This window comes from Citrus sinensis, chromosome 9 (assembly GCF_022201045.2).
Source record: "Citrus sinensis cultivar Valencia sweet orange chromosome 9, DVS_A1.0, whole genome shotgun sequence".
Lineage (NCBI taxonomy): Eukaryota > Viridiplantae > Streptophyta > Magnoliopsida > Sapindales > Rutaceae > Citrus > Citrus sinensis.
This window is the reverse complement of record NC_068564.1, coordinates 1320458-1340142: the sequence shown is the minus strand read 5'-3', so window position 1 is coordinate 1340142 and position 19685 is coordinate 1320458. Positions and strand designations below refer to the sequence as shown.

The window sequence follows — 19685 nt, the reverse complement described above, 5'->3', positions numbered from 1 at the left end:
CCATATAAATTATTAGCTAAAAAGGAAAGGTAATACCGACTCATTATCGTTTTGATCACAATTTCTCCAAAAACCATATTAATAAATTAAATTGTAACCTATAAATTAAAGGCATGATAATATCAAAGCGTTGTCATTTTTATCACAACATCAATCACAATAAATACGATATAAAAAAAAAGAAAAAAAAAGAAAAAAAAAAAAGAGAGGTACGAATGCTCTTGCCGCCTCTTGCTTTTTTTCTTCTTTATTTAAATAAAAAACAGTTTAATTATTTTTTAATTTTAATTTCTATTTCTTTTTTCTCGTGAAAATAATTAACTCAAAAAACGGCACCGTAAGTCGCGCCTTGTGTCGAGCTGAAATCAACTTCAATAAAGCGTCCTAGAAAGCAAAAGCCAAACGGCCGCGCTCAGCCACTCAGTCGAAAGCAAAAATATAAGGCCCCGTTTGTTTTTTCACAAACCCTCCACTTTCGGAACGGTGACGTTCCTATTTTCACTTTTTTGCTTCTCTCACTCAACATTGGGTTCGGCTACAGTGAAAATAGAAACTTCCCTTCCTCCATTAAGCTAAAACGAAAAAGTCGTTTTCCAAAAGATCTCCAAACGCGGTCCACACACCCGCTTTTATTACGGTGAAGCATTTTTTTTTTCTTTTATTCTCACTATTCCCTTTTTTCTTGCTTTCCAAGGAATTAGGAAAATGAAAAAAAATAAAACACAATAAAACAAAAACTAATTTAAAGTAGCTTTGGTTTTGTTTTCCTTTCTAAAAGGCCAGGTAGGGTTTTAGAAGAGATGGCGGAGGCGGCGGAGACTGAGGCAACGGAGCATCCGTGGATGAGTCCGGAGAAAACCGAGATTAATGGCCGTGACTTGACGATAACGGTATTGACGGTAGGTGATGATAGACATGAGAGAGGAGGATTGGCTGCGTCGCAGTCGAATGAAACTACATCAAACGTTTCCGATGGAAAGTTAGGGTTAGGAGAGAGAGCTTTTTCCGCCGCTGGTGCTGCGTTTTTGTCGGCTATCATCGTCAATCCTCTTGACGTTGCCAAGGTAATAAATTTGTTAATAAGTTTTAAAAAAATTATTATAATTATTTGATAACATGATTTTCTCAAATATTTGTATGTAAAAGTGTGCTTATTTATATATACGTTTGTTTAATTTTTGTTATTTGCAGACAAGGTTGCAAGCACAAGCTGCTGGAGTAGCTTACTCACATCCGTTAAGCAATCTTATTAGTCGTATGGCCTATTTTGGGCCTAGAACAGTATGTATTCCATGCCATTTTCTGGTTTCGTTGAAGCAATTTCGTGTGAACATGTGTTAAGAATTGAAGAAGTGGTTAATTTTGTTAGTTTATTTTTGGTTAGATGTTTGCAGATTTAAGGTGTTCTCCGTCCTGTACACGTGCTGGAGTTCATGGTACTGTGTCAATGTGTCCTCCTGATTGTTTTCAGTACAGAGGAACACTTGATGTCTTTTACAAAATCATACGGCAGGTTGGTGGGGTTTGGCACATATTCAATGTCTGTGGCATAAATGCTCATTTTTGATTGCTTGTACACCAAAGGGATTTTCAATGGCCTAATTGGAGGGTTACTGCAGGAAGGATTTTCCAGGCTGTGGAGAGGCACAAATGCTGGTTTGGCATTGGCTGTACCAACGGTAAGTTTCTCATTCTAGCAGGGGAATATCAGCAATAAGTGCATTGCAGATTATAGAGAATGATTTTACCAAGTAGGCTATTGTTAATGGGCATTCACTCTATTTGAACAGGTGGGAATCTACCTACCTTGCTATGACGTGTTCCGCAACTGGTTAGAAGAGGCAACTGATAAGAATGCTCCAAGTGCGACACCATATGTCCCTTTGGTTGCAGGATCATTGGCACGATCATTGGCTTGTGCAACTTGCTACCCCATTGAACTTGCCAGAACCCGGATGCAGGTTGTTACATATTAATTAATGCCTACTTCTATTTAAATGTATAAAAGGAATTATGTTCGGGAGAGGTCGTTGAAAAATAATTCAGTTGTTGCCATTTGGCACTGACTTCTCTCTAGAGGAGTAAATGCCTTTAGTGATGTCTTTATTTCAGAAATATACTACAGACTCATAGTTGGACATGTGTTAGTGATGCGAGATATGAGATCTTAACATTCTTAGTTTGGCTGTTTTGATGGACTTGTAGTAGACAAATTAGCAGAATATTTGGAGTACTTGCATGAAGAGATGATAAACACGGAATTCATGTTGCTTTAAAACTGATTAATAGTTGGAGTGCTTATCTTCGTATGTAAAATATGAATTAGGACTAATTATCAAAACTTTTTCTCATTTTGTTGTAAAATAGGCATTCAAGGGTAATCAAATTGGCAAGAAGCCTCCTGGTGTCTGGCAGACGTTATTGGGTGTACTGTCCCATGTTAAAAGCACAAATAACATTCAAAAAGGCTGTAAGTTGATTCATTAATTAATAGTAGTTTTTAACACAGAAATTGGCTTAAACAAACTTGACAGCTTCATTGCTTGTGCTCCTGTTTCTTATACTTCAAAATAATCATGAGTTCAAGGGTACTTTTCATGAAATTGGTGAATTCAGTTTCATGTTCATGTGGATTAGAGCGGATAGGCTTCTTAGAGTAGATCTTTTCACCTTTCATATAAATATGCACTTATTCAATTTTAGAAGTGAATTAAATGCATCACCAATTTGAATCAAAATTTGAAGTTAAAAGTAGCATACAAGTCTTCACATGTTGAACTCAGTTTCTTCAGAATTCAAATTTTTTGAGTTGTATGACTGTTTCTAGAAATTTAATACCATGACTCTGTTAAAACCTTATGTAGAATGTCAGAGTGTCTATTGGTGATTAGGCTTATATATAGATGGTTAAATGGGCCAATCCATGTGGATTCTATCCTCAGTTAGTTACTAAAATGCTGGAAAATTGAACATGCTCATGTTGCTTTGTTATTCTAGTTTTTCATTGAATTTAGTTGATTTTTATGAGACAAGACATTGACGTTGTCTTAAATTTTACTTCCAAGATGTTGGGTCATATATAAACCATAGACAATGCAAGAAACAATAAGGATTCTACATGAAAATCATTCAGCTTTAAGCGAGGAAGGACTAACAATAATACAGTTCACCATTGGCACATTGCAGTTGACCGTTTTTGTTTTTTTTTGGTTCATTATGATTGACAATCTTCATGTAACAGTCCAAGGCTACCGCATACTGTGGACGGGCATGGGAACGCAGCTTGCTCGAGATGTTCCTTTCTCAGCAATTTGTTGGTCAACTCTTGAGCCTGTGAGAATTTATTCTCTCAATCTGCTTATCTTGTACCATTTGTTTTGTGTATGATATAGCTGTGTGCGTGTATATGTGATATTCTTGGACCATGATTTGTTTTCTTCATTCAACTAGATGAGGAGAAGACTTCTGAGTTTTGTGGGTGAGGATTCCAACGCAGCCAGTGTACTTGGAGCAAATTTTTCTGCTGCTTTTGTTGCAGGAAGCCTCGCCGCTGCTGCTACATGTCCTCTAGATGTTGCAAAGACCCGAAGGCAAATAGAGGTAATTTCTAAAAATATGACAGTGCATTCTCTTTCTTTTGGGTTAGGGAATTCTGATCAGTCGTGTATCTTTTAGGATATCTGTTGGTTTTGTGGGGAAAAAAATGGTAATAAATTTTTGGAATATCTTATTCAATAATTATGCTGTTGTCTCTTTATTTTTCAGAAGGATCCTGGCAGGGCAATGAGGATGACAACACGACAAACATTAATGGAGGTTTGGAGGTAGGTTTTCTAATTCATAATTAATTATTGTTTTTAGATCCCAACTTGAGCTATCCAAATTTTCTATCAAATCAATTGTTAAATGAATTTCATCTCTGAGAACCTTCTTCGCTGATCTGTATTGGCAATAGGTGTAGGTATGAAATTTCATGGTCTAATGACTGTGTATTCCATATGATTTTAATCAATTCAAATATATATTGGTTGTTTGTTTACATATTATATCAAGCCTATGTAGTAGTGACCCTTTAATCTGCTTGGAGCAGGGAGGCAGGTATCAAGGGTTTGTTCACAGGAGTTGGTCCTCGTGTTGCCCGTGCAGGCCCTTCCGTTGGGATTGTTGTCTCATTCTATGAAGTTGTGAAGTATGTTCTACATAACCGATAACCGACGTAGTACATCATAATGAAGATTGCCACTCAATTCTCTATCCTTCAGTGAATCAATGTTCGGTGAGGGCGTAGGAGCAACACCTTACATGGGGCGGGCAAACCGCTTCGAAGCTTTGCTGTGGATAAATCATACATGCTAATAAAACGACAGAATTTTGATCGCGGTAGGTCCTTTTCCATAGGCCACTAGGCCTGCTAAATGCTAATTGCTAAGGCACAGTAGAATATTTTGCCTTAACCAATATTTTTATTTTTTTTTGTTTTCTCGTTTTGGAGCTAACTCGCTTTGTACAGCTCGGTTTGAGCGTGTATCTTTTCTTGGCTCTTTGGCCGAGCAATTTTTCCTGAGAGTTGGTCTCAGTTTGCTAATTATATAGTAAAGCTTTGCAAGTTTCGTCTCAACTCTTCTGAGCAATTTTGTTGGCGTTTGATAATAAATCTTATGAAGATTGGACGGTTTGATTTGACTTGAACATGAGGTTCGAGAAAGAACGGAACAACTACACGGATGAATATGTAATGCCTGGGTCCGTTGAGGCGAGAAAAAATAAAAATTGGAGTTTAATCATTTCAAGGCAGAAGTTTTACGCTTTGGCCTCGAATTTATAATTTTCGTGTTATGACTTCTGAAAAGTTGTTTTTGTTATGAGGTAAATTCATATATAAATTTCGTAAATATTTCATTCTAAAAATCTCTTACTAACCTCTTTTTTTTTTTTTTGAAAAAAAAAAATCTCCGCATCTCTGCTCAAGGGGTTAAAAGGAGAAGCCATCCCAATTTCTCATAATAATCGAAAAGTGTAAAAAGAAAGAGCCAGAATTTTCAAAACGGGAATAACCTAAAATTTAGACTTGGAATATTATCATAGGAGAACATAAAATTGAAGAAAAAAGAAAAAAGTTTGCATAAAGAGGTGCAATATAGCATCATCAGGAATATCTGAAGAACAAATAAAGATGGCAATTCAATTCAATTGGTCTATAAAATTCAAAAGATTAAACACTGAATCTATCCTTCAGAAACCAACAAAAATTACACCACATCCACAAGCGCCGGTACAGGAGTCAATGAATAAGGTACGTGAGAATCAACGCCACCAGCATCAGAACATATGCAATTCCTTGGTCTATTGATGTCCCTGCAAATGCAATTTAATTAATTAATTAATTAATTAATTAATTAATAATCACATACTATAACTTTATATAATATATGTAAGAATGACAGAAGAGAAGAACTGAATGTTGAAACTCTCACCGTCGCTGGTGGGTGCCGGAGAAGCCGCCGTGGATTGCCCCTGAGACACCGCTGGCATTGTCATCATCGCGTATATGATCGAAATTATTATAAATATATTGAAAGAAGCCCTACACACAACCATTGTTTTTTTTCTCCTCCTTTTTTAAGCAGTCTCAATATTTGAAAAGAGGAACACAGAGAACTGAAAATGAAGGGGGAAAAAAAAAAAGGGCAAACAAACAAAGAGTAGGCAGAGAGAAAGAAGATGCAAAATTAAGAATGGTGAATGAACGAACGAACGAACGTGGATGAATAGAATTTATACACACACACACGCACTCCATTTTTATAGGGCTTGTGTTTCATATTGAATAATTAATAACTAATAATTAAGAGGTGGTTTTATTATTTTGCATGCAAATTGTTGGGTCCACCCGCATGTTCAGAAGACCCACGTAGCCATGTTACGTTCCCCTTCAATTTTTTCCATATTCCATCATTAAAATATTTAATTATTATTGCTAACAAAGTTATGGTTTTTGGTGATTAATTTCCTTTCGAAAGCACTTAACCAAAGAAGATTGCTAATGCTTTTGATATCACAGGAGCAAGAAACCATCAAGCATTCACACGCACATGCATTTATAAAATATTTAACACCTACGAAGAGTAACATCTTTTCATTGTACATATTTCTTATACAATGATCACGCAAAATCTCGAAGACAATTGCATGGACTAAAATTAAAGCTCAACTTGAGCGTGCATGCATTGATACCATAGCCTTAGAGCAGCCTTCGCGTTTTCATCACTTCATGCAAATTTTAGTGAGGCCAGAGGAAAGCTCCCATGGCAAATTTCCGCTTTTGCTCTGCATTTCCGATGACCGGAAGCCCATATTCCGATAAGAGGCGATCCAGCTGCCATTCGGGCATCGTTTCATAGTCGGTTTGAGAGAACTTGGGGAAATGCAGTGGCATTTGGAAGCCGCCATTGTTGCTCACTTGCTGGGTTCTTGCAACTCCAGCTACTCGACATGAAACTGCCTCCATCTCTTTTTCTCCCTCGGGTTTCCGTGTGGTGAGGACGCCTCCTTATAGAGAGAGCTTAATGTAGTCAAGTCAAACGACCCAAACCAGAGCCACACCTACTTCTGTGTTAGGTGACCAAATGTGAATTCTTTTGATTTTCAACGGCCACTTGTCCACTTTTATATCTGCTTCACGAAAATTACATTATAGTGCCAACCCCCAAAACTCTCCATTTAAAAATCTCAACTCTCCAACTTTCCCGTTCCTGAACCCCTTACGTATAATATATAATGTACAATACTGTCAAATTTAAAAGTTAAAAAACACAGATTTCAAGTGTAACAAAAAATGTAGAGGCTTTCATTGGAGACTGAGAGTGTTTTACCAAATACTGTTGCATTATAGATATACCCCTAATTCATTTGGAGAGTTTTTCTTCTCTAAATTGTTGAGCTTCTAAGACTAAGAAGCCCATTCACTAACACACGATTTTGCAAACTTTACCCACAAGGAACTCAAATTCTCTATCAGATGGCTAAATATCACAGACCAAGTACCATTCACCAATCTTGGGGTGCTTAAGTACATAGATACACTAGCACGCTAAATACTTCTATAACAACCTTTATATACATGTAATATCTCATAAAATGAAACATTCTTGACCTACAAAAGTAGTGATGAAACCGTTAGTCTGAAAGGGACAAATTTAGTACCAAGGAGTGAATGGAAAATGAACAAAATCGTCATTCTCCGCGACTTGGTTCTAGCAGCAGGCTTGGGATTGTAATGTCTTTGAACGCATGTCAATGGCAAGTCAAAGTCAAGGGAAATAGGGATCCTCTTTGTTCTTACAGATATCAAACAGTTGCTTGGAGTAACGACTGGCAAATGTTCTGCAAAGCTCAAGTCCCTTGGGGTCATACTCTCGCAACTCCTTGACTGATTTTTTCAATTCACCTTGTGGGTCTCCATCAGTAAGGAACTCTGCCAGCCTGGTGCCCCTATAGGTTAATTAAAGATTTCAGTGATTATTGTGAAACGACAGAATGAGTAATTAAAGCAAAGGGCTTACTTTTGATACATTTTGACTGATCCCAGTGGGCTATAATGATTCAAGGGAGCCTAACAAACTGTAGACTCCAAGAACATAGTATATTTTTTTATCAGAAAGAAAATAAGTAAATTAGATGCAGGAAATGCACATAGAGGAGGCTCAAGAAGTCCACAAAGACAGAAAGACAGAAGACAAAACTCCACAAGCCCAAGAACCACAAATCCTATAAGATCCAAAACTCTAACTAATGATATTACGCCATAGCTGCTTCCCAATTAATCAAAATAAAGACAGACAAATCTTTAAACTCTGGAGAGAAAGAAGCCCATAGAGAAGCGCAGAATTTAACTCTATCCCAAAGAAACATGTAATCTTCCATCACTTTGTTTTAAAAATTCTTAAGTTTCACTGCACAATCCCATAAGACAGAAGACTTTCCCCTACTTTTAACTCTAAAAAGTTTTTCCAAGAAAACAGAAAAGCTTGCTGCGGGTGCTGCCCAACCCAATTTAAAAGTCCTAACCAGCTTGGACCACAAGAAGAAAGCAGCTGGGCAGTGAAGAAACAAGTGGTGAATACTTTTCGAAGCAATTTTACACAAGACATACCAATCGAGGGATAAGGCCATTCTTGGTCTTCCCTTCTGAATTACATCATTGATTTTAATTTTCTGTTGAGCCACCATCATCTTCACCTTTGCGGGAACTTTAGCTTTTCATATCAGACTAGAGGGGGCAAAAATAGGTGCAGAGTCATCTATAAGACTGAGAAAGTATGATTCAGTAGAAAAAAATTCCTGATTTTTGTAGAGTCCGGGCTCTCTTATCTTCTTTTATGCTATCGATATGAACTCCCTCAATCCCTAAGCAAGTCAGAACAGAGTTGAAGCTCTCTGTCATTCAAGTTTCCAAAGAATCTAAAGTCCCAACTCTACTGCATTGATGAAAACCTCACCATACAAGCTATAGAACAATTATGATCTAAAGGAGGACTATACAACCAAGGAAAGGACTCACTCAGTGTCCTCTCATCCGCATCCTCCCAGAATCTACTTAATGTTTGACAAAAAACCAGCTCTACCCTTCGATATATACACCCAAGGACATCTACTGGATCCTCTATTAACATCAGTCGTATCCCACCCATTTCATGCATACCTTTAATGACCAGATGCCAAAAAGACTGAACTTCCAAAGGAAATCTTCATAGCCAGTTACCAAGAACAGAGTATACTGACAGGTAAAAAGCAGAATGGAAACATCATACATTTGGAATACCATTCATTTTTCCTCGCCAACTAGAAAAATAAACTGTATGGAGAACTCTGCTGACATTTCTCCGCGGAACAATGGTCTTAAAGCCAGTTGTTTTCACTACAGAGAAGTTATGGTTCCAGGGGAGAGATGGGAAGTTCAAACTGATAGAATGTGGAACCCTTTAATTTAACTCAACAAGAAATTAATTCAGGAAAAGATAGAGGAAAAACTACAATTCAAGGGTTTGGAGGAAATAACATAAAGTGAGTCTACGAAGAAAATAAGCGTTCTCATCGTATACTAATTTGCATCAAGTTCAACATGAATAAACCTATATTATTCTACCAACTTTTTCCCCCTACAATAAATACAAGGAGACTACATGACAGTTAAGTGCAAGCAGAAGGATTGGAGATCACAGCCATAAATCTATTAACAAGTGAAGAGGTATGCAATAACTGTTCATATGCATACCTGTAAGCATCAAATTTGCTGAAGCCACGGGAATTGTAGACCAAAGATCCTTTACAATCTTTTTCCTCAGAAGTCTGCTGCCGATAGAGGGCACATACGGCCTTCATGCACAGTTCAGGATCCTTACCGAAGGCTGAAAGCATGTCTGCCTCTAACTCCCACTCTGAATTCTGATCTTTTGTCCTGTTAAGTCTAGATAAAATCTCATCAAAGTCCATGTCTGAGTCATCCTGGGCCCCACTAGAAGCATCATCACCATCAGAATCTTCAGTGCCATCATCAACAATAAAACCATTCAAGTTCTCACTCTCACTATCTGACCCAGCATCTTCTGATTCATCATCTTCAACATCCTCAGTTGCAGGGATTCCTTGTTGACCTATAGTTTCATGGGTTTGGCTAGAGGACCTTTTTCCTCCAGCAAACTTTCCGGTGCCTTTTCTTAGCCGCCGCCTTGGAGGAGTTACGAGATTCTCGATGTTGTCATCCCCAGGAGAAGCAACTGTCACACAGCAGCTTTTCATCTCAGAACTTACTAGATTAGGAACTATTTCCTGAATATTCCTCCTCTTGAGTTTACAGATTGGGACATCATCTTCATCGCTCTCTGTGTTGCTAGTAACAATATTAGAAGCTTGTTTTCTTTTGGGAGTAACAACTGGCACACTGTCATTGCAGGTCTCCACATTTTCTTCATAGCTGTACTTAAAAAAAGCTCTCTTTGGACTTTCATTAGGTGTAGTTTCCCTGTCACTACCCACAGTTCCTTCGGCTGGATGATCAGTTGATATGTAAATGTTTTTATCTCCAAAAATTGAAAGGAGATGGGGAACATCAGGCTCATCATCACTGTCGCATATATCAATTACACCAGAACTAGCAGTTCTAACACCACCGGGCGTTGATGGAGCCATCTTTTTGCCGAGACTTCTATCTTCTTCAAATGCCAAATTTTTTCTGACTTGTCTACCGCGTTCTGGTTTAGATTCTGAACTGGCACCTTCTTTTTCTCTTTCCATAGAAATAATATGTTTAGAAGGTGTTCCTGCCATGAAACCAAAAACATAAAAGAATCAGTTTAAAGATTCCTCCACTCACGATATAATCACTCGATTAGGAAACTAATTCCATTTTATAAAGCAATGCAAATTATATCAACAAAAACAACCATTGCGCGGGTATCAAAATGCATGAGAAAAAGACATTTGCCAACCCAAAAAAAAAGTCATTGAAGTGTCACACTATAAGCATTGCTCAAAGAGCAAACACCAGCATAACTTTCCCATGTGGTGTCAAAGTAAACATCCAGAACCTCAAGCTGCAGAGGCCTCAATCAACAGGCCACATTAGCGATTCAGCTCGATCCAAGGGATTTATGTTGAAGCAATTGGAAATTAAACCTTGGAAGAATTTCATCACCCATCAATAGGCATATCAGACCTAGAACTTAGATGCTTTTACAATCAGTTGACGGATTAAAAAGCCCCCTTTCATCAACTCTACTTGTTTCAGGGCAAGAAAATAGAACCATCCACACAAGAATCTCTCACACAAAACACATCAAGTGAAAAATCCAAATGCAAAACAGACTAACCACAAAAAGGAAGCATAAACCAGATAAATACAATAAATTCCACTAAATGTTTGTCTTAAAGGTATACAATAAAAGGAAGATTCTTGCCAGTAAAAGTTTGCCAACGTACTAACCGAGTCACATTCAAACAACTGCAATCAGATTCACTTATGCTAATAAAAGATTAATGAAAAATTCAATATTTATTCTTTCAAGTTCATGATGCATGGTGTTTTCTCCTTAACATCAGGACAAAACCATAAAATGAAAGAAAGAAACTAAACAATTCAACAAAAGCCAAGAAGGCAATACCTTCGAGTGCTTCATTCGAAACCCTAGACTCCAACTCTTTCAACTTCTTCAAAGACTCAGCTTCATTCTCAGCCCTTTTCATCCCACTCTCCAATGCCTTATTCTCAACCACTAACTGAGCCACCCCATCTCCCTCTCCCTCTCTAGTCAAGTCAACAACTCCTAGACTAATTTCACTTCCTTTCTTCTCCCTCTTCAAAGCCTTGAGTTCTTCTTCAATCCCATTTTTCTCATCTTCCAATTCCTTGAACTTTTGCTCGAGTTTTTCAAACTGGGTTTTCTTCTTTTCAATTTCTGATTCAAGTTCAAGGCATTTTGACTCCAATTCACTGCACTTCCTACACTCAACCATCTCACTTTTTATACTAGTTTTGTCATCCATATTAAATCATACAGCCCTCAAAATCGAAACTTCGAATAGGAGGTATCACAAAATCGAGAGAAACATGAACAATGAGTTAAGTTTCGATTTTTTTCCCCTTCCTTTTTCTGGACTTCGAGTAATTTGCTCGGAAACAGAGTCCTCAGTCACGATGGCGGAGTAAAATTGTGTTTTTACAATTTCACCCCCAAAAATTGTATTTTGACCTTTTGGTTTTTTTTTTTTTTTTTGGAAAAGGAAAGAAAGGAAAAATTATACATTGACAACTTAGAGTGGATCAGTTTATTTAGGAAAAAAAACTAACTTTTAGAAAAAAGAAAGGGAAAAAATCATTTGCAGATAAATTATTGCTTAAATTAAGGTGAGGGTTCAGTCTTTCCATAAGGACGAGGGTTTTTATTATTTTATTATTTTATATTTTTAGGTTAGACTTTGTTGATGTTGAAATTTGGTCGTTATTTGCCCGATTAAATAGGCTCACCAATGGTTGTATTGACACTGATTGGAACACTGTACTCCTAACGCTTTCTCAATTGCACAAACCCCAAAGGCTCAAATCAATCCATTTCTTCCTTCGTGACATGTGCTCACAGAAATAAATCAGAGGCGCTGGTGATTTTTCCGGCAAAAACCCCCCAATGCTTAAGTCAATACGTGAGGTTTTGGGAAAAACGTTGTATTTTTGGACCTATGCAAACTAATAACGATTGAATCAAAGAAAAATGTTTCAGAAGCAAATTCTGAAATCAAATTGGCAGAGTTTTTCCCCCCTTTTTGTATCTCTCCTTTATATTTTTTTCCCCCTTTTTATAGGCAATCATTCCATATCTCTAGAACAATTTCCCACGCCTGTCATACTCGGGCAATCAAGGGTCCTTACGGATCTCAACAATAAGATGTGGACAACGTGGGGTGTTGTGCTTTTCCCAGCGATTTGGGGTGTGACGAAATTGTCGCATTGACGTGAGATCATGCCCTCTTTCCGAATGACAGGTTTCTGGTCGGTATATATTTCTGGTCGGTCATCAAGTGTACCACAAAGACTACTCCCACTAGGAATCTGCTTATATCCCTTTACTGAGAAGATTCATTCTCAGATAGGAAATGGGGACATGTCCAGCTGGTGTCCTTTTAATACCCAAACAAACTTTAATTTTGATATGCTTAGATCTAAACACTACAATTAAAGTATAAATTATATATATAAATTACTACTCTTATTAGTCTTTGTGTTGTTCTCTAATGAAATATTAAAAAAAAAGTAATAGCCTAAAATATGGTTAATTCATAAAATAATTTATTGATTAATCTAATTATTTTATTTTTCAATAATTTTACTTTGAGTTAAAAAAAATAGAAAATACTTGTTAATTAGATGGTTATCACTTCCTCTCATCATTTTTAAAGGGAGGAGTTCAATTTCCATTTTGTTGATAAATTTCTCTTTCAATTAAAATAGTATCTCCTATTTTAGAGTTAACTTTCAAGCTCTACCCATCACAAAGGCAAAATTCTATCTAATAATATTAGTATATCAAAATTGGATATTAAAAAACATACAAAAATAAGAAAGGTTGGACCTACATAAATCATTTTGAAAACTATATTGTTATTTGCCATTATACTTAATATTTGGGTCAATTTATGATTGTGCTTAATATCAGGGACCAATATTAAACATATGGAGCTTTAATGATGCTTTCGACGCTAACAGAGGCGCTAGCTCAATACTTTCCCGAGAAACAAACAGAAATCAAAGATGAAACTCTTAAAGCGTGCTACTCAATACACCACCACCACATTCTATTCTCCAACGAGTAGAGGATATTTCAAAAAATTTTCAATTGGGTCCAAAAGTTGCTTCTTTTCTACTTCCTCTGAGGAACCGGAGCTGATGCACTTTATGAATTACCTTGATTCTCTGAAAAACTTCGAAAAATCGGGCGTGCCCAAAGGAGCAGGTACGGATTCGGATGATGGGTTCGATTTAGGTCGTATGAACCGCCTTATGGACCGGCTTGGTAATCCTCACTCTAAGTTCAAGGTTCGTTCCTTTTGCTATTTTTTTTTTTCGCTCCTTAAAATCTCAGATGCACTTAAATTGTTAAAACTAAACATTATAGAATGGTCATGAGTTCAAGGTTCGTTCTTTTGCTGCAGTCTGAGTTCGAAAGCTGGAAATTTTGTTGTGCTTTTCTGAATACTGTACTCTCATGTTGCTTTTGTAAATGCTTTTTGTAGAAAGCACTTTCAGTTAAAAGGGCTTTATATTGAAGCACCTAAAAAGCCATTTTGGAGAAGCTTAAATTTCTACAGCTACCTCTTGCACTCTAAAATGCTTTTATCCATAAAGTGTTTTTCATAGATATAGCATTCTTTATTATTATTTTTTATAATACTATTCTTTATTCTCAAATGCACGTAAGTTGTTTCAACTGAATGTTATAGAATTGGCATAAAAGTGCTTTTAACTGTTTGAGAACTTTGTAACGGTGTTAAAATTACTTCTACACAAGGTGGAAAGTTTTCTTATATGTTTCCTTTACTGTAAAATGTTGTTATTTAACAATTGCTTTTATCAATAATACTCCAAATGTCTTTTGTTTTCAATCTCATATGCAACTAGACGTTATGGAATATGCATGAAAGTGCTTTTCAACTTTTTGAGTACTTCTCACAGTGTCAGAAACACTTCTAATTTCTTTTATATGTTCTTCAATTTGTAAAAGGTCCTTGAAAATGATATATTTGTGCTCTGCGTACATTGTTTGGTGAATCTGTATGAGCATAATTAAAATGGGTGTAATTGCAGACCGTTCACATCGCTGGGACCAAGGGAAAAGGATCAACAGCTGCTTTTCTCTCTAGTATTTTACGTGCAGAAGGGTATTCCGTTGGTTGTTATACTAGGTATGAAGTTATGATTACCATATAGATAGCAGAAGCTTTATGCATGTGCAGCCTTTTCAATGTTTTAGTTTCTTGACAGCTGGCTTGGTTTTTTGTAAGCAGCCCACATATTAAAACGATCAGAGAGCGCATGAATGTGGGAAGATTGAATCGACCAGTTTCTGCAAAGGCCTTGAATTGTCTTTTCCATAAGATTAAGGGTGTTCTTGATGAGGCAATACGACTTGAAAATGGTTGCATCACTCATTTTGAGGTATCTAATGTGTATCATCGGAATTTGATGCTCTAGGAGGAAAGCTCCACATTATAGTTAAGATTTTCAATAGCAAATATAGAGAAATAGAAGCAAACTTGGTTTCAGAGTATGTAGAATCATTTTGTAGGTGATTTGTGCGTAATTTTTTTTTTTGGGGGGGGGGGGGGGGGCATTTGATACCAATTATTGCAGTTCTATGGTCTGAATGGTAGCTATGACCTTAACCACAGTTCAGTTTGAGGATTCTTTTCCGTACCATTCATAGTAATTTCAAGCAGGATTGTGCAGAATGTGTAGCATGTATGTGCCTCTTTAATAGAAAGGTTTCAATTATATGGTAAAGCATTGCAATTTGTACATGTACTATCTTCATTTACGCTCCTTTCTTTTCCTTAATTAATTAATGGGAAAACTTCAGGTTCTCACTGCTATGGCATTTGCTCTATTTGCTCAGAACCATGTCGATATTGCAGTTATCGAGGTGATATATAATTTTCACCTTTTTTTTTCGTTTCAGCATTTTTCTGGGTACTGTTTCGTACACAAGGGCTCGCTCGCATGCTTCTATATCCTTTGATAAATTTTGTACCCCAATGTCCTTTTCTTATCTAATTAAAGAAGAGAGCATGCTAATGATAAGTTTGCTTGCTTCTGATGTAACAGGCCGGGTTGGGAGGTGCCCGGGATGCAACAAATATCATTTCTAGCTCTGGACTTGCTGCATCAGTTATAACGACTATAGGTGAGGAACATACGGCAGCACTAGGTGGTTCTTTGGAAACTATTGCTATGGCTAAGTCAGGAATCATCAAATATGGTCGCCCAGTTAGGTGATTCTCCTTACACATGTGAACAGCACTTTAATTGAATATAAAACAACAATTACTTGCATCCAATCTTCTATCTTTTCTTTTCCTTTTAACATATCCCTCCTTTACTAGATAAAAATACTGATTGATATTGGACTGGGATAATTCTCTTGTCGACATGCATGATAAAATTTGATCAAGAAATAATTATTATCTTTGCCTTTTAGCTGGACCATTGCCATGCTGATTTGATGGATGTTGTGTTGCATGAATATTTTTTCTCAAACTGCCTTATGAATGAAGCAGTATGCATACACTTAGTAATGAGGTGGAAATACTTTAAAATTGTGAAAGGATAGCTAAGTTTTTCTCATTGTGGATTCCGCCTAATTGTTTGACAACTTGTTTTTACTGCCATAATTTCACAGCATATTGAAATATTTTCTACATTATTATTTGTAGCAGAATCTAAATGTTGTTGGTTGGATCTTTTCAGTTGGTTTTAGGGGGTCCATTTCTTCCACATATTGAGCATATTCTTCGCGATGAAGCATCATTGATGTGTTCTCAGGTGGTATCAGCATATGATGCTGGAATTAGAGCTACCATAAATGGTCTGAGTATGTTCAATGACAGACCCTGTCAATCTTGTGACATAATAGTACAAGCTGAGAGAGACTTGAAGCTGGTATGCTCCTAATTATCTGCTTTCTGAAACCTTATATCTTTATATCTTCAATTATGTATGTTTAAATCAGCTTCTGTTATTTTTTCCCCCCATGCAGTCCATTGAGTTATTGGATGTAAAGCTGTGCATGATTGGAAATCACCAACTTCACAACGCATTGACTGCAACATGTGCAGCACTCTGCCTCCGTGATCAAGGTGGGTATTTGATGTTATCTTATTTTCTATCTGGCTTCAGGGAAGAACATTTTTGGAGAGCGGAAATTTTCTTAATGAATGGTTAAGGTAAGAAGTAGAATGCAGTTTGCTTCAGTTATGGATATTGGTTCAAAATTCCTATCTCTGTTCTCTGATGTGATGGCTGCAACCTTTGGATGCATACAATGTTTATTACAGTGGGTTGAATTCCTGGTCTGTTGGAAAATCCTGACACATCAATCTCTATCCATACAAGTTTTAATGGCTCCGTCTTTTGTGTGTTTTCCCCAAAAGTATTTTGGGGTTCCTACAACCCCACAGCAAAGCCAAACAGGATAGAGATGGATATTTGGCTTGCATAGACACAACCAAATATACTGTGTCTCAATAGTTCCCTTTGATTTCCTTGTATGTGATTCACTGTCTTTTGTCGGTAATTGAACATTCCAGGGTGGAAAATCTCAGATGGGTCGGTCAGGGCGGGTTTAGAGAATACATGCTTGGTTGGAAGAACCCAATTTTTAACATCCAAGCAAGCCGAGTTATTAGGACTACCCGGAGCAACAATACTTGTCGATGGAGGTGACTTTTATTCTTTTGTTGGTACTGCACTTTTATAGCTTTTCAGCATGGAATCATCTTGTTTCTTCATCTGTTGATTGTGAATATAAAGTGTAATCTTCATTTGAAGATTAGCAATATGTTTAATTTATTGTTTTCTGCAAATTACATTTTGATTAAGGCATCGTTCTCATTTTCCCAATTTTTAGCATCATGTGTCTTTTATGGTTGAATAGCATCTTTGCAACCTCCCTAAATAGAAGTCCTAATTGTTTCACTTAATGTTTTCAGCTCACACGAAAGAATCTGCTAAAGCTTTGGTGGACACAATACAGATGACATTTCCACAGGCAAGATTGGCTCTCGTGGTTGCAATGGCCATTGACAAAGATCATTTAGCATTTGCAAAAGAATTTCTCTCCGGTATAGTCCTCTGATATTCTGCTGTCCTTAATGAAAAGTATCACCAGGAACCAAATCCTGTTATTGAATATAATCTAATTCTCTTCTTCCTAGTGGGTCATATCGACATAGGCAAGTGGGTGGTTTCTAACTGAGATCTCATTACATCTCCTCAGGAAGGAAATTAGATTCTGTCATCCTAACAGAAGCTGATGTTGCTGGAGGGAAGGCTCGAGTAACTCCAGCTTCCTTGTTAAGGGATCGTTGGATCCAAGCTTCTGAAGAATTGGGAATCATTACTGTTCACAATGGAATGGCAGAATACCGAGAAATGTTTGATGATCAATTGGTTACATCTCTAACAGTGTTAGAACACAAAACCTTACTGGCTGCTTCAAAGTCGTTTGCACTATCAATGAAGATGGCATATCAGATTCTTAGAAGGGTAGAGAACCAACCAGGTATTCTTGTAGTCACGGGATCTCTACATATCGTCTCATCAGTATTGGCTTCACTTCATGAGTTAAGCTGATTCCTTTCACTGCATCCCAGTAATTGTTGCATCGGATTACTAGTAAACAGGTAGTTTATACGAGGGCATCATTTAGAAAGCAAAAAGGCCAATCCAGCTTGCAACTAAAGAACTCCTAAAAGTGCTTTATACACGATTATGCAAATTGAGTTTATCAGCAATTATGTTGTCCTCTCGTCGAACATGTATCGCGGTTGCTATGGAAGATCATAATAATCCATTCAAAAGTAAGACAAAGCGGAAACCGAATCACTGTCAAGTTTCAACCATTGAAAATAATCCTCATCGAAAGCAAAATCAATGGCCAAGAGAATAGCTTGTAAATGTAAGCATTCCAATCAGCCTCAAGAAACAAAGACATGGAATGGGCGACCCTATATAATTAGTAGCATCATTTAACATATTCTTGATAATCTGATCAATTATTTTGACAGAAGAAACCAAAAAAAAAAAAAAAAGGCTTTTATTTGAGAAAATTTTGCAGACACTCCATAATAATTTTCCACCAACTTCTTAATCTCACTTGGCCACGTCCTCTCATGAAACAGCAAGTTCTTGTTTTGCTGGTACTCTCCACTTGTGTCTTCAAACCAAACATATCACACATCCAACTTTTATAGGGCCAAAGTCAAACTCCTGTGATAAGAATCGACCTTTCTAAATCTAAATTGTTGCGTTTGATCATCAATAAATACCTAAGTTATTAACAACAGTTAATTCAAAAAAAGAAGTTATTAACAATAAAAACATATTCTAAGTTTTCTAAAGTCTTTTTCCAACTTTTTTATTCCAAGATATCAAGAGGTACCTTAACACACATTAGCGTAATCCAATTCGGCTTTCGCATACCAAGACATTCTGATCCCACATTATTAATACATCAATCTCCGCTAAGAAACATGCAACACGTTCTAAAAAGAGAGACAAGAGGCTCTACGTTGTCCCATTTTCAAAATTCACCAACATGAAGTGTAAGCACCGCAAAGACAAATTTGTGAGGTAATTATAAAAAGGTGAACACATAACAAGCGACAACACTGTCTTGTACGCTGAAGAGCCATTAAATTATCAAGTGAAGCAAAAAATTTGCCATTAAAATTTGTCTTACAGTTAAGGTACCTACTCCCTCGAATCTTGTCACATTAAATCTTTGATTTTAAATAGTATTTTCTCAAACTACTTTACTGTTGGTTTCATCCATTGCTACTGTTAAGCTTTAAATTGGTTTGTCCAAAAGCTCATTATTTTGCCTTGAAAGAATCATTAAAAAAGAAACAAGACAGCAATGGCAAGCTCTCTCCCTCCCTCTCTCTCTTACAAAGATTCCTGCATTATGTTTTTAGAATCAAATTTTACTCAGCCACATGCTATAAACAAGCATTCATTGATGCATGTATATAATCATAAAGACACGATAGACGATAATATAGGAAGTAGAAACAGATCGTTACAGAGGAAAAATCCTGGGTTTCCTAAAGCCTTTGCATCATTTATAGCGGCACCACCACCCTATACGTAAATATATTACTGGAGTGAAAATTTGCAGTGTTAAAGAGTTTTCTTTACATTAACTTGTACATGAGAGACCTTTCAGAGATAAAACAACAAAGCTTGTACGGGAGAGATGCTGAGGTCTGTATATAAGGTGGGTCACTTTACTTCATACATCAAACTTTAGTGGTGACGCTTGAATCCTAATTCAATGCAATGAGGCCGTGTACAAAAAGAGTACGTCCAACAGATAAAAAAAAATAAATTATCTTTTAAAATTTTGGAAAAGAAGTTAAAA

General features: G+C 36.8%; 3 protein-coding genes and 1 long non-coding RNA gene across 9 annotated transcripts; 2 read left to right on the top strand and 2 right to left on the bottom strand.

Annotated features, from left to right (window-relative positions):
* Positions 1 to 405: 405 nt before the first annotated feature.
* Positions 406 to 4618, top strand: LOC102612528 (mitochondrial carrier protein MTM1-like). 2 transcript variants are annotated; one of them, XM_006490515.4, is made up of 11 exons: positions 406 to 637; positions 779 to 1064; positions 1192 to 1281; positions 1385 to 1513; positions 1620 to 1679; positions 1791 to 1961; positions 2368 to 2470; positions 3242 to 3333; positions 3451 to 3600; positions 3766 to 3824; positions 4091 to 4618. In XM_006490515.4, exons 2-11 carry the CDS (start codon positions 801 to 803, stop codon positions 4209 to 4211), a joined length of 1239 nt encoding a protein of 412 aa, XP_006490578.2. In that variant the 5' UTR covers positions 406 to 637; positions 779 to 800; the 3' UTR covers positions 4212 to 4618. The 2 variants fall into 2 exon arrangements, with proteins under 2 accessions (XP_006490578.2, XP_006490579.1); XM_006490516.4 differs by lacking the exons at positions 406 to 637; positions 779 to 1064 and having other exon boundaries at positions 1206 to 1281; positions 1395 to 1513.
* A 431-nt stretch (positions 4619 to 5049) lies between these two features.
* Positions 5050 to 6285, bottom strand: LOC112499595 (uncharacterized). Its single transcript, XR_003067234.2, has 2 exons — positions 5475 to 6285; positions 5050 to 5355 (listed from the first exon to the last, which is right to left on the bottom strand). It is a non-coding gene; the product is annotated as an uncharacterized LOC112499595 (long non-coding RNA).
* A 691-nt stretch (positions 6286 to 6976) lies between these two features.
* Positions 6977 to 11866, bottom strand: LOC102611734 (uncharacterized). The gene is made up of 3 exons (XM_006490511.4): positions 11160 to 11866; positions 9275 to 10319; positions 6977 to 7491 (listed from the first exon to the last, which is right to left on the bottom strand). Exons 1-3 carry the CDS (start codon positions 11539 to 11541, stop codon positions 7311 to 7313), a joined length of 1608 nt encoding a protein of 535 aa, XP_006490574.2. The 5' UTR covers positions 11542 to 11866; the 3' UTR covers positions 6977 to 7310.
* Positions 11867 to 13249: 1383 nt separating this feature from the next.
* On the top strand, positions 13250 to 18057 carry LOC102611256 (dihydrofolate synthetase). 5 transcript variants are annotated; one of them, XM_052434314.1, is made up of 10 exons: positions 13250 to 13585; positions 14354 to 14451; positions 14554 to 14704; positions 15126 to 15188; positions 15371 to 15532; positions 16013 to 16204; positions 16302 to 16401; positions 16852 to 17004; positions 17254 to 17385; positions 17541 to 18057. In XM_052434314.1, the coding sequence occupies exons 1-10, from the start codon at positions 13301 to 13303 to the stop codon at positions 17894 to 17896; spliced, it is 1692 nt and encodes a 563-aa protein (XP_052290274.1). In that variant the 5' UTR covers positions 13250 to 13300; the 3' UTR covers positions 17897 to 18057. The 5 variants fall into 5 exon arrangements, with proteins under 5 accessions (XP_052290274.1, XP_052290276.1, XP_052290275.1 ...); XM_052434316.1 differs by having other exon boundaries at positions 17479 to 17618; XM_006490509.4 differs by having other exon boundaries at positions 13251 to 13585; positions 16852 to 16983.
* The last annotated feature ends 1628 nt before the right edge of the window (positions 18058 to 19685 follow it).

Bases quoted from the DNA above. Each gene is read 5' to 3' on its own strand.
- LOC102611256 (XM_052434314.1), top strand. From the start codon at position 13,301: ATGAAACTCTTAAAGCGTGCTACTCAATACACCACCACCACATTCTAT. The intron at 14,452-14,553 runs GTATGAAGTTAT...TTTTGTAAGCAG, and splicing joins TCCGTTGGTTGTTATACTAG to CCCACATATTAAAACGATCA. The intron at 17,005-17,253 runs GTACTGCACTTT...TAATGTTTTCAG, and splicing joins TGACTTTTATTCTTTTGTTG to CTCACACGAAAGAATCTGCT.
- LOC102611734 (XM_006490511.4), bottom strand. From the start codon at position 11,541: ATGGATGACAAAACTAGTATAAAAAGTGAGATGGTTGAGTGTAGGAAG. The intron at 10,320-11,159 runs GTATTGCCTTCT...GTTTCATGGCAG, and splicing joins TTCGAATGAAGCACTCGAAG to GAACACCTTCTAAACATATT. The intron at 7,492-9,274 runs GTATGCATATGA...ATTAACCTATAG, and splicing joins AGCAAATTTGATGCTTACAG to GGGCACCAGGCTGGCAGAGT.
- LOC102612528 (XM_006490515.4), top strand. From the start codon at position 801: ATGGCGGAGGCGGCGGAGACTGAGGCAACGGAGCATCCGTGGATGAGT. The intron at 1,282-1,384 runs GTATGTATTCCA...ATTTTTGGTTAG, and splicing joins CCTATTTTGGGCCTAGAACA to ATGTTTGCAGATTTAAGGTG. The intron at 1,680-1,790 runs GTAAGTTTCTCA...CTATTTGAACAG, and splicing joins TGGCATTGGCTGTACCAACG to GTGGGAATCTACCTACCTTG.